This window comes from Python bivittatus, unplaced genomic scaffold, assembly GCF_059951505.1.
Source record: "Python bivittatus isolate LINGU-HERP-01145 unplaced genomic scaffold, Pbiv_v1 ctg000690_np1212, whole genome shotgun sequence".
Taxonomy (NCBI): Eukaryota; Metazoa; Chordata; class Lepidosauria; order Squamata; family Pythonidae; genus Python; species Python bivittatus.
In genome coordinates, this window is record NW_028277096.1 from 5,830,541 (window position 1) to 5,844,619 (window position 14,079).

General features: G+C 40.9%; 1 protein-coding gene across 1 annotated transcript; it reads left to right on the forward strand.

Annotated features, from left to right (window-relative positions):
• The first annotated feature begins 1,276 nt into the window (after nucleotides 1-1,276).
• On the forward strand, nucleotides 1,277-9,992 carry CCDC121 (coiled-coil domain containing 121). The gene has a single exon (XM_088152502.1). It carries the CDS (start codon nucleotides 4,243-4,245, stop codon nucleotides 5,119-5,121), a length of 879 nt encoding a protein of 292 aa, XP_088008628.1. The 5' UTR covers nucleotides 1,277-4,242; the 3' UTR covers nucleotides 5,122-9,992.
• Nucleotides 9,993-14,079: the final 4,087 nt, after the last annotated feature.

The window sequence follows — 14,079 nt, forward strand, 5'->3', positions numbered from 1 at the left end:
CAATATATGCTGGAAAAATGTAAGCTGCTGGTACAGATACAGCAGAGCAATGCTGAGGTTATACAAAGTCCACTAGATTACACCAGTGGAATGGTTGTTGTAAAAATAGTAAAGTTGTAAATAGTAAACACAGTAGTAAATTCTGCTGTCAGAAAATACAAAGTAACACAGAAATGCTGGACAAGCTATTATTCAAGCCTGTATATGAGGCTAAGAAACGTATCAAATGATTATAAATGCATCATAAGCCTTCAATACTGAATTTCAAAGATTAGGGTTAGGGTCAATGCCTGAAGTTTTCCCTACTCCAAGCGCTAGGACTTCAAATGGAGAGGAAGATTAGAGAACAGCAGAATGGAGAAGCAGGGCAGAAGAAAGCGGGGAAGAGCGACTGACTGATGGAGCACAGGAACATATCATCCCCCAACTCTGCTGTAGTGAGGGACACGGCCCGGAAGCCTGGCTCCTGACTCACCAGATGGGTATGAAAGAAAGCCATTCTTCTCTGCATCCCTGGCTCCACCCCACTCCCAGGCACCAAGCAACAAGAAAACACAGAAAGGATTTGTTCAAAGCCGCAGAAGAACGTTCAGGTAGGCTCCCTCCCCACTTTTTGCTGAGCTTCTCTTACTCCCTCCCCCAACAGAACACCCCCTTCCATATCAGCTGCTCATCGCCTCCTCCACACTATCTGCCCCCTTCATAAGCTACTGTATGAAGCCCTCTGGAGTTTCACTCCTCTCTTCTTCCAGTTCTGCCTGGCACAGCTTTTCCACTGCTGACCCTGAATCTGAAAGAAATTAGACAGGGATCTCTGTGGGTATTTGGCATGGATCAAAGTTCCTATTTATCTTTTGAACAACATAATTTTACCCTTAGTATTTGAAATGCAAAAACTTTGGGGGGGGTGTTCCCCACATTTCTTAATTATTTTGATTTTAACAGGGGTCAGATATAAAATCTGTTCAGGTGTCAAGTTTAATTGTGTGCAAATGCCAGCAGCATCTTTCAAAACATAAAAAGGTTTTGGAAACTGCCCCATGGCTGTTCAGAAGTGTTGTGCTGAATTCAGTGGGACATGCTCCTAAATGAATAGGTATAAGATTGCAGCCCCAAAGATTTGAGAAAATAAACTTGTGTTTCTCAGAACTGTTTGGCAAACCCTTGTGGAAAGAGAGTTCCACCATTAGGGTGTCTTTTTTTAGAAATAACTTTATTAAAATTTTAAACAAAAAAGATAAAAACTAACAGAAACTAATAAAGAAAGAAAGAAGGAAGGAAGGAAGGAAGGAAGGAAGGAAGGAAGGAAGGAAGGAAGGAAGGAAGGAAGGAAGGAAGGACTGACAAAGGCAAAAGTGCAGAAAAAAAAAAGAAAATATAAAGAAGTAACTTCCGATTTTCTTTTACAGCAGTTATAAATATAAATGTAAATAAACTTCTTACTCTGGTGACAGCATGATTTTAATTTTTTCTATAATCTATTGTTTTTTCTAATCATCAAAACCATATATAAAAAGTTCCTTTTCTGTTTCACACAAAAAGTCTATAAGGGGTTTCCAGTCTAGTTAATGTCTTTTCTCTGATCAAAGATGTCAATTTGGTCATCTCAACAAGTTCCATCATCTTCACCAACCATTCCTCCATTGTGGGTAATATCAAGTCTTTCCACCTTTGTGCATATAATAGTCTCACTGCAGTTATCATGTATAAAAACAAAGTTCCATGACTTTTTTCCAGCTGTTTGTCCATCAATCCCAAAAGAAACACGTCTGGTTGTTTTTGGGATGTCTTTTCTCCCCATAGCTATTTGTTACAGCATGTTCAGTGAAGTCATGCAAGGAATGGTCTGTGAAGATGATCTTAAGGTCAGGATAAGTACATATAAAAAATAATATTTCAGCCCAGGAAAGCCTTAACAGCAGACTGGAAACTTGCTAACTTGGCTGCTGTATTTATTGTGATATTATTGTTACTTTACATTTTTAATTACTGTTTGCTGCCCAGAGTCACGGAGTTGAGATGGGTGGCCATATAAATTGAAATGAAATAAACAAATAAATAAAAATGGTGAAGCACTGACATGTTCTGTTCTCATATCCTACAGTCACAGCTAACATTCACTGCACTATTCTGAAGTGTAATTGCTGGGAAGTTTTCAAAAATAGAAGCAAGTGCAATATGTTAGTAATCCAGGCTGATTTTTATAGGGTGGGGAACATAGAAACTAGATGATCTTTATAGTTGAGGTATCAGCCTGATTTGATAAAAAGACATCCTAGCCACAGAAGCCTCTTTATTTTACTCACTTTGCTTTATAACTATACCAGATCAGAGTTGGAAAAAAATAGGGTTAAATTCATATTACAGGACTAAAATGTTAAATTTACTTTGTGCAATAATTTAAGAGAAAACATTTAGAAAATGATGTATAGATGGTATTTGACACCTGTGAAACTATCAAAAATATAAGAATGTTTCAAGTAAATGTTGAAAAACTGGAAAAGAAGATGGAACCTATTATGACATTGGAACCTATTACACATTGTGTAGTGGCCAAAAAATTTTGGTCAATGATCCACAGGACATTGATGAAAATAATGGGAATCCCTTTTCAGATGAAACCAGAACTGAGTAAAAAGCACAGTGTTTTATTCTTGCACATGATTACTGAGCACCTGCAGAGTTCAAACCTGATTTTTTTGGAGGAACACAAATAGTTAAACAGTTCAAACTATAACACAACGAAGTCTTTTAGCCAAACAATGATTGCATCCAGGTACCAATTTAATTAATTTCATCTACATTATATTAACAACGAGAACTGGAGTTGAATACCATTAGCATATTGATGATGATGTCAACTCTCTGGATGATCTCAATATAGGAGGAGAGCCACATTAGTTTGTGGTAGCCAAAAACCAGGAGGAGTCTGGTAGCACCTTTTCAGACTAACAAATGTTATTACAAGGCACACATTTCTTGTTTGAAAAGGTGTTAGCAGACTCTATGAATTTGGGATGGTCTCAATAATTTCCTATGGAGTTACAGAACATAGACAGGAACAGAGATAAAATAAGACTCCAAAGCAAACAAGTTACATAATAGTAAGCATCCTTCAATTCTTCTTAGAATCAGTCACCCAAATCCTTACTAGAATCTGTCATCTTTCCATAATGCTCCATATGATTGATACTATCAAAAGACACTAAGGGCAGGAAACTCCCATCAAAGGTCATCCCACTAAGCATTCGTAGTAGTTTTCCGACTGGAACCAAGCTTGATCGTCAAACTGAGCTGCATAAGCAGTTCTATTCAACAGAATATGAAATTTGTTAGCAATCACCTACCTTGCCACAGGAGGCAAGACTATTAATGGGTTTTGAGTTCCAGGCAGGTTTATTCAGGAATTAATCATACCCTTGCTGCCTTGAAGATAACTGGGAATTATGCCTAACTTACAGAACAGTTTATCATACCCTTGACCCAATGTTTAGTTAAGCTTGGCTCAGCCCACTCCTTATGGACCTTCTCCATACATCTTAAAAGGACACAAAACCTGCTCTCACATGTTATTCAATTACTATGAAGTTAACTCTGGAAGGGGGAAGTAGGGGCCAACCCCGCACCAGAGGCACACCAGCAGAGAAGCCCTAGGAAATGATGGTGCAATACAAAAACAGCCCCTGTCATGAAAGATATTCTAGTGGAGTTCCAACCAAGCTCAGAGAGCACCAAGGACTCCACAGTTCAATCCTGAGCTACATATATTCACTTCCATGAGATATCCTACTGCCCATCATTGACAAGCATGGGCCGTGGTTCCATGGAAACTGGGACAGGCCATAATTGTGATTCTGCTGTGTTCTTCCCTCCTCTCTTGGGCTAGATGTGCATCCTATACAACAACTTTAGTGTCAGTGCAGTGGCAATATTTCTTTTGAAAACCACTGCATTTAGAATTGCTCAGCCAGTTAGCGGCTGACTTAAGACCCTTCATTAGATGATCCCAGGAAAGCCTAAAACAGTCTTGCTGGTATCATGGATACAAGCTGGTTTGGGGGTGTGGGTGCTCCACGAACTTGAGCCTTAGGATGGTCTAGCTCCTTGAGGTTGTTGGAGCAGTTGCTCTTGTTCTTCCTTCCTTTTACGCTGATCTCAAGGTTTTTCTCTCTGCTCTCTCTTTCTCTTTTCTCTTGACCTTCACATAATGTCCATCTGCTTTCCAGCCCTCTAGGTAAGACGATGGCTCCGAAGCCCCGAAAGAAAAAAAAAGGGCAGCCGGCCAGGTCTGGGTTCACAGCTCCAAGGGTCACTGCAGAGGACACTGTGGGGTCCACAGTGCCGGACAATGCCTTGCTGCTGCCGGTACAAGAGGAATATGCACGCATTTGTCAAAATCTGGAGCATTTGAGAGGGAGGAGGGCACAGCTGAGGGCACAATATGAGTTCCTCCAGCAAGAGGCACAAGATCTCCAGAATGAGAGCCGGGAGTTTGCAGGCTACCTAGCCAAGCGGGCCCAAAGGCGCCAGGGTGTTGTGGTCTCTCTGAGTGAGGAGAGCCAAGAGTTGCTGAGAAAAATCCAGCAGCAGCACCAAGAAGTTATGGCACGTTCCCAGGAGCAGGAGGCAGCTCTGCGGGAACAGCTGCTCCAGAAGGAAGCTGAGCTGGCCCGCCTCAGCTCCGAGCTGGAGGGGCTGCGAGGGGTCCAGGCCCTGAAACAAGAGCAGACGTCCCGCATTCGGGAGCTCCAGCAGGAGCTGGCAGTTGCCCAGAAGCAACACGTGCAACACCTGGAGGCAGCCAAGGTGCAAGTCTTGAAGGAGAAGGCTGCCCGTGAGCAGGAGGCAGGGCGGGAAGTGGAGGGCTTGGCTCAGCAGGTGCAGCAGCTGGCCTTACAGTGCCTGCAGGAGCACAGCCGGACAGTTTGCAAGCAGAATAAGGAACTGAGGGAGGAGCTGCACCAGCTGGTCCAACGAGCACGGAAGCTGCAGGAGCACAAGCACCGGCTGCAGAAACAAATGCAGCAGCTGTGGCGGGAGCATGGCTGTCTGCAGGACTTGGCTTTCTTGCGGGGCCGGTTGAGTGGCAGTGACTCTGGCCTTGCGCTGAAGGAGAAGTGAGATGCAGTGGCCAGAGAAGCTGCGTTCACACAAGACAGTCAACTAGGACGCTTACACACTTAACGGGGGGACTTGCACAGCATGATTAGTTGGTGTGGTTTGGATTTTTTGCCGGGGGGGCGATTAGCTTATAAACACCCTGCAATAATTTAATTAGAAAGTGATTGAAATGTGGATCATTTTAGTTAGACCACCCTCAGTCCTGGAATAGTGAACCACCAGATTAGTATTTCTGCCAGAGAAGCCCCTTGGCCTTCACGTGATGAAGAGTTCACCCAAGCTGTATACCCGCTCTTTTGGGAGAGCTGTATGACATTGGTACTGCATACCTGTTTCACCGATATGAGAACTACATCTCCATCTTAGCACAATGAACTTCAGTTTATTGATCCTTCTCACCTGCTCACAGTGCCTCCTTCCAAATACTTGTGACATCCTTACTTCCAGCTTGTCCCCCATGCCATTTAACATTTATACCCACAACAAGCAAACAAAAGCATCCAACAGAGAGTTTGACACGAGATTCTTGGAAGAGAGAAGGTTGGAGTTTATTGAATGACTTACAATTGCTGTTTTCCTGCCTGAGGATGTACACATTACACCTTCCCAAATTCTTACTCAAAGAAAAGGCAAGGGGTGTGACTATGACACCTGGCTTATTGGAGAAGATGATGTCGCTTTCAGGGTGGAGCGCTAGCAGGACAATGGGAAGGGACACTTTCTAAGCAAAAAGAAGAAAACCAGAGGCAAGAGTCAAGCACATGGACCATTATCTTACACACGCACATGCACACGTAAGTATCAGGAGGGATTCTGCCTGTAGAGCTGTATAACGGAGTCCTGGCCCATCTCGTCAGCAAAGATTCTCTCGTACTGCAGCAGCATAAAGCACAAAAAAGTCCTCAAAGGCTTTTCTAGAAGAAAGGGGTCCTGCAATTGCCCAAATACATGGCAGTTGGAACTTCTTAGTGCAGTGCTGTACAAACCATGGGCTGCATGGAACTTCCCAAAATCTTTGGCACACTTCCCAAAGAATCCAGCATTGCCATAGCAGCCACTGATCCTGAGTGCCATTGCCCAGGCTGTGTGGCTCCAGCTTAACATAACTGCAGCAACCAAGCCCCCAGCGACTTATTTCACCATTGCCCAAGTAACCACAGCACTGTAACGACTCTCGCCCCTCATCTGCTTCTTTCCTCTTGGCTGAACTCCATACACTCATAACTGCTATGTGAACATTGCTTGATGGGCTGGTTTTCCAACCCCCTCATTCCCTCCCTTAGGATTCTGCATCCAAAACAATGACAGAGTACGAAGCATCCTCCAGGCATACAGGCAGGATGGGCGTCTCCTACCAAAATAGGATTGGAAATATCCTCAGTTTTATCCCTTCCATATGCTTAGAGGATTATTGCTTATCATCTCCCATATGCCAAATAGCATACATGCAGGTATCTTCATTTCAGATACCTACCTTCAAAAACAGTAGCTCAGCTGTTATCAAGTCAGTAAAAGTCCTAGAAAATGCATTGACGCAACATACTGTGTATGGTTAGCATTAAGCTTGGTTAGGTTTTATAAACCTAGCCTATTTGGCCAGTTGATGAGTCCCTGTATTGTGCAAACTTAGAAAATGGGTTACTTCAGGAATCAGGTTAAGAATGACTGAATATGAGTGGGGATCAAATTCCTCCTCCCCTCTTTCCCCAAACATCAGGAGATTCATGCTTTTTATGGATCTCTTCTGAGTACACTACTGACACTGATCCATGTACCCTGCATGTAGTAATAGATTTAAGAGCTCTACATCTAGATCATTTAGTATTTAACTTGTTCATTTATTTTATGTTGTCTGATTAATTTCTTTTCCACCCCAAGGCTAATAAAGTTTTAATATGAACCAATTGGGCTTGACTGAATACTTTGCCCAAGAGAATTTGTTCTTCTGCATGGGTTGACTATACATTCACATTGCCAGAGAGAGAGTGAGCCAGTATGCAAAAGGGAAGGACAGGTTAATATATACAGTAGTTCATGGAGACTGACATAGTAGTCCTGTTGGGGACCCTGTTTTAAAGAAAGGGGAAAGTGATGCTAGATCTATTGAGGGAGGTTGATGCTTCCACCATTCTAATCTTTAACTATCCCAAACAAGGACTTTAGCAGCTGTGTTTTGGAACTCCTTACCTTGAGGCAAAATTGAGCTCCCACACAGAGGGTTTTGAATCTACCTGAACCCACCCGCCAACAATTGTCCTGTGCTACAAGCTCTAGACTTTGACAAATCATTCATGTTAACCACTGATGTTTCAGAGATGGGCACTGGGAGAATGTTATCACAAGTAGGAGCAGACCAAGCTTCTCATCTGGCAGTGTTCTTGAGTAAAAAAACTCTTATAGAGGGAGTTACGTTAGTCTGTCAGGGAAATAATCCCATTGTATACTCCTTTGAGAAGCTTCATTACTATATGTGGAGTGGTTGATTTGAACTCAGATTATGAAGCATTAAAGTGGCTAAGGACGCCCATCACAAATAGTAGTTTGTATGCTGGAGTCTCACCCTGCAGGAGTATGATTTAAGTTCAAGTACATTCAAGGAAAGACAAATGGAGTGGTCTTTTGAAAGGGAGGTGGCATGAATATACTATACAGTAGCCTGCCTGTCAGTCTCTAAAACCAGACTGTTAATCCAGAACCCACAAGGGAGACCATTCCCTCTTGCAGACTGCTGGCTTTGACAGAATACATACCCCTTTGAGTGAGCCATAGTTGCTGGTCCTGTACTGTCAGATTACCCCAGCCCCTCTCTCTGCTAGATATAGGAAAAGTTTGTCCTTTTAAAACCAGAGCTGGATTAAGGCTGGAAAAGAATGAGATTTCCAATCTCCCCCAAAAGCTAGAGTCAATCTAGGAAACTGAAATAGAAGAATCATCTGTTTCAGGAGTCTTCTATTTCTGGAGAAATAGGGAAAACATTTAGCCAGATTTGATTTCTGTTTGCTATATAGTACTATTCTCATTGTCTCCACTTCTTATTTCTCTGTGCGAGTTAGGACATGGTAGCAATATTCCATCCTTCAAGCTGAGTTCATGAAGTTATAATAATTCTGTAGACTCGTCTTGTACTCTGTAATATGAATTGGAAAGGTGTCTAGTATCTTCTCAGAGATCCCCACAGATCTATCTGCAGATCTCATAACTGCAGTAAACCATTGCAATTTTACGGCCTGCCCAGAACATAGTATTTTCTTTTGCAGTTTTCTTTTGTTTCCTTATATATTACCAGCTGTTTTTTTTCATGAGCTTAGAAGCTCTAATTGATCTTTTTCAATATTGAATATTTACATTTTAATATTTAAAGTTAAAAAGGGGAATATATTTAACTTTTTAAATATTTAAAAATATTTTTAACTTTAAATATTCTATCTATCTGTCTATCTATCTATCTGTCTATCTATCTATCTATCTATCTATCTATCTATCTATCTATCATCTATCGAGATATAGATATAGAAATAGAAATAGATATAAATTTTGATATTTTTTTTTGTTTCTTGTGAGGCGATCTATTTCCCATGTAGAAGAGGAAGGGGTGGATCTTCTAGTCACGATACCTCTACCCTATACAGCTGGGGGCAGAGGAGTTGCATGTATCATACAATTTATTTATTTATTTATTTATTTATTTATTTATTTTTGCTTTTTGGACTTTTACTAGAAAGGCAGCATAGAGTGTGACAGTCTCACAGACTAAGGTTAGAGGGAGAATGCCAGGCAGGGCACCCCTGGAATATTAGTAATGGCAGCAGGAACAACCAAGCCACTATCACAAAGCGGGAGGTGAGACCAGAATGCGAAGATCCAGAGGGCATCCGGGACCAGAGATTTGAAACCTCCTACCTTCTACCCTCATGCTCAGCCAGTCCACTATGCCCAGTATTTAAGAAGATGGTAAAAACACATCTTTCACTAATTCTTAATGGTTAATTTTTCTAATGACTGATCTTAATTTTCATGTTGATTTTAACTGAATTAATTTTATTCTGCTTTATGCTTTGCATTTTTTAATCATTATAAGCTGCTGCTTTGAGTGTTGGAGTAAACAGAAAAGTGGGGTATAATTTCAGTAATCAATATCAACTAAAATTGTGAGAAATAAATTCCATAATTAATCCTGGATCTAATTTTCCTCTTTAAATACATCTAATTCATAACTGGGAGAGGGAGTTCGCTCTGTTTCAAAATTAGATCCAATGGGTGGGCTTATACTGTTCCACAGTGTGATTCAGCACATTATGAGAACCAGTGTATTGTCTCATAATCTTATGTAAACTAGGGTGTCACTTTATTTCATTTTATTATTTCATTTTATTATTATTTATTAAGACCATTCAACTCCACAAAGATTCTGGGAGGCTTACAAAATTATGCCATAATATGGCTTACTTGGGGGGCATAGCATATAAATATAGCAATTATGTTTTATTAACTTGGGTTTAAAATTAAGGATGTTGTATAAATCCAGATCATGACAATTTTCTTGACTAAAAAAAAATACACATGCACTTTGCATTCTAGTATCTGCACTCAAGCACAAAATAATAAGGCCTAAAACCTAAGATAAGATGAGGGTTCCCTAAAAGGGCTTAGAACAGTGGTGCATGAACTATTCCAAACCTATCTTGAGCAGAGAGGCCTTGGACATTGGTCTTCCATCCAGCAACAAAATAAGCCTACAGACTGCCCTTATCTGCCCGATATTTGGACAGCAACGATGTCAGAGATGGGGACCCAGGACCCTCCATGCAGCAGCCAATAATTGTGAGCTGAGGATAAGGTCTTTGCAGCCAGCATCTCTCACTTAAGTTGGGCTTTTGCATCCCTGTGGAGTAACATGGCATCAGCCATAGGAATGATTCACCACTTTAATACAGATTTGTTGCTGTACTGATTTGACCATTGATTCCTGTACCATCTTGGGGTAGCCAACTGCTTATATAGGAACTTTTTCTGCCTGGAAAATTCAAAGCTTTTTGTCATCTGTAAGAAACAACTTTACACTTTTGCTTCCTAGGTTGACTTCTGAGCAGATCATGGAAAGGAGAGTTATCTGAAGGAACACATTTGTCCAGTTTGTTGGAACTTTTCACTGGGCCTGGGGCATCTTTTATAGGAAACTCCTAAGACTGGGCTTTAAAATGGCCTCTTGGTATGAACTCCAGGGCACATATAGGAAGGTTGGTCAGATAGACTGAGGTTCCTTTGGTGTACAGATATTCTTTTCCACTTAGGGGGGAAGCCAGCTCTGGGGACTGTTCTTTAAGGACAGGAAAAGTCTGAAGACCAGTCTGGGTTTTATGCTGTTGTGCAGTTTCTAGCCACTTTGCCAGATGAAGAACCAGAGATTTATCCTGTTCAAGTGCTGCTTTTCCTTGCAAAAACAATGCTATAGAGGATTTCTCCAGTTCTCCAATTATTCTTTTTCTCCTGTGGCAAACATCTGTGAACTTAGATACTATCTGGGTGCAACTTCTTGATACTTGGAGATGGTTCCCGATTGCTTCAGCTGGCCTCATTTTCATAAGAGTTGCATGTGTGAAGGGAAGTCTTTCTGAAGGGTTTGTTTGGCTCATGCATGGTTGCTGCCTGTCCCAGGCTTGGAGATTCTGTCTGGAAATTAATTCTCTGGTAGTGCTCTGAACTTCATCTGAAAGGGTAGAATGATTACTGGAAAGCGAATATTGCCCAAACAATTCTAAGTAAGCCATATTGTTCTGATGCCGGTCTGCACCCACTTTTCCTTTCTGAAGCCCCCAAAGGTTCTGCTGCATTCCAAGTGGAGACTGCTGTATAGGGTCCAAGGCCAGAATCAAATGCTCTTCCATCATTTGTCCATCAGGAATTGTCTTTGGCAAGTTTCTGCAGTTTTCATTTGTGGTAACCCCCAATAGGACAACTCTCTGCTGTAGCCATGCTGTGTTGCTTTGTGGAGTTGCTTGCATTAAGAGATTATTTTCTCTTGGTCTGGCTGAGGAAAGGGTGACCTAGAAGCATCTGGTTCAGAAAAATGAGGCCAATGGAGAGACTTCTTGTTCTTCTTTGGAAGGCCCCACTTATGATGTAACATTTTTCTTTGAGGTGGTTTTCAAGGCACTGAAGGCATCTTTCTGACTTGAAAAGGGGTCTTTGATGGCCAGTGCCCACCTGTTATGCAGTGCATGGCAGGAAACCAGGGAGGTCTGGCACAGACATCTCCAGGGACTTTTGAATGAGTGTGGCGAATCCCAGATTAACTGTTGCCTCTTTCTTTGAATGTGATTGTTCAGCTTTTCTCTTGCTTCCTGGCAAAGTAACAGAGGATGGAGAAGGGGAGACCCCAAAATTGCTCCACTGCCCCTGCTTAGAGAGAATTGACAAAGACTGGGAGATTCTGTGGTCTGCCACTGTTCACAAAGAATCACTTGATCAGAAACAATGGGCTTCATTTCCCTCTTCTCTTGAAAGCCTGTATAGATAAAAGGACTGATTCATACAGCGTCTTTGATTATTGCAGATTTGCCACTTATGTACATCTAATTTTGAAATAGGCAAATGGGAGGGTGGAGAGAGTGGCTGTGGAATATGCAAGAAAGTATAGAGAAATGTCTTTGTTTCAGTTTAATTACACTGTACAGGAATGAAGGGAACCATCATGAAGATGGAAGGAGGTTGCTGGCTTAGGGTAAAAAGAACTGCAGATTCACAACAAGGACTCTTTATACCCCTCAAAATAAGTAATCCAAGATTTGCAGTGAGTCTTCACAGACTTACCAAATGCTCTTTCAAACACTCCAGTTAGAGCCAGGTGACACCACCAAGAATTCTGTTTAGATTATTACACAAGACATTCATTATGAAGTCAGCAGAGAACATCCTGCTTGATGGTGGTAACCATGCTATATCAAGTACAACTTTGCTTGGAAATCAGGAAACCTATGAATGCTAAGAAGAATAGCTAGCTACTTGTTCTCAAAAAATATCCCACAGATACATGGTTAGGGACGGTGGGGGAATAGGCAAAAGACACACCCTAAGGATGGCCTCCAGAAAGTTTTAGCATTGGCAAAAACAAGATTTATTATCCTGGTAAACTCTGAAGATACATGCAGTTATTTGAAATCTTATAGCTCAGATATGGATATAGAAAATTATTAACACGTGGTTATGCAAGACAGACATTAGTTCTAAACCCTTATTGAATGTATTTAAAGACAGTGACCTATCAATGCAGCAAGTATCAGGATTAACCCACAATGCAGTTGAGATTTATAGCTCTGCTAATGGTATTTTCTGGGTACATAATGCTAGAATGAGCATCTGGATTGGTTACAGGATTGAAGACTAAAATACTACGTTAACTGATGCAGGAAAGCTTAGATGTGTTGAATCAAATTTCTGCTGTTCCAAACAATTGCTAATGTTTGTCTGGCATACATTTAAGCCATGAAAATTCATGAGAAGAGTAACAGTTATAAAACAGCAAGAAAAAGATTCCTATATATCATTTACAGGTAAAAAACAGAGAACATAGGGAAAAAAAGGTAAATGACAATGTCCATTAAGGATTTATACTAGGACCACTGCTTTTTCTTTTGTTCACAAATTATCTGGAGCTGTAGGTGAGTAATAAGATAACTAAGTTAGCTGATAATTAAACAAAAGAATCAGATAACGAAGAGTTCCAAAACGTTATTGCCAAACTGGGGGCATCGGCATTAAAATAAATAAAACTGTAGGTCAACATAAGCAGACAGAAAGAGATACATAGTGACTGTGTTCAAATAACGCGACTCACCCAGCCACCCCTTTCCTTTTGTGTGCCAGCAATATACAACACAGGGTAATTCAGCTCATCATGCAATCATACATTTCTTTTAGTCCTCTCACTACCGTAAAGGCTTTCATAGTCCTTTACTGACTGCCTCCCCCTGTGCCACTGTCTGCAGTAGCACTGCAATCCTTCAGTGCCACTGCACAGACAGACTTGGGGGAATGGGGAGCTTAACCCTCCACAGCTTTTTCTTCCCTTTTTTACTGTTATAACCACTACAACCATTGTGATCACAGCTATCTGCACAAAAAGTAGTAAGACAGAGAAAGGAGTTCCTAAAAGGCTCTGTCAATTAATTATTCAGGATACACTTCGCACAATGCAAGGGGAGCTAATTTAGCCACAAGCAAGGCCAGATCCATCTGAGTTAAATGTAACCCCTCACTGGATGAGTCCAGGCCATTTATGCAAGTCAGTTCACACAACAGATTCCTGAGATCAATATTGGGGGAGTAGTTGTCTTCCAGATTCCCATCCCAGATGGCTGATGGCCTCTAGCCCTACTTTTTTCCAGAGGGAAACTGTTATAAATCTAATCCTCAGAAGCTAAGAAGGGAGGGAAGAACAGGAGCCTCTGAAAAAAGGGTGCAAATCTATAAAAATCTGGGAAGATCCAGGGAGGCAAATTAGATCCTTTAGCTTCAAGAACTCTATTTGTCTCTAGGGGGAAGATAATGTTTTTAGTTAGAAATCTATGCTAATATTTTATGCTTTAATTTGGCAGTGTATTTAAAGTTTGCATTATTGACTCTTTGACTGCTCTAATATCTTTCTTAACTATGCAAACTTAGTGTTTGGATGATTTTCCTAACCACTTGGAATTTCTGAGCAATAAATCTTTCCTTAATTATTAGCAAATCAATGTCAACCCATGTTTGATCAGAATCTTCCAATTGTAAACTTCTCCAGTGTATTTCTTTGGTGTGTGGGGAGATTCTTTAAAAATGCAGTCTGTTTTTCTGTTCTTTGCCACTGAACATTCTGCATGTAAATTCTTAATGTTCCTTGTATTAGATTTTACTATTATAATCAAAAAATTTTCTAAAAAAATTAAAATAAATCCTTAAAGTTCCAAAAGAATATGAATA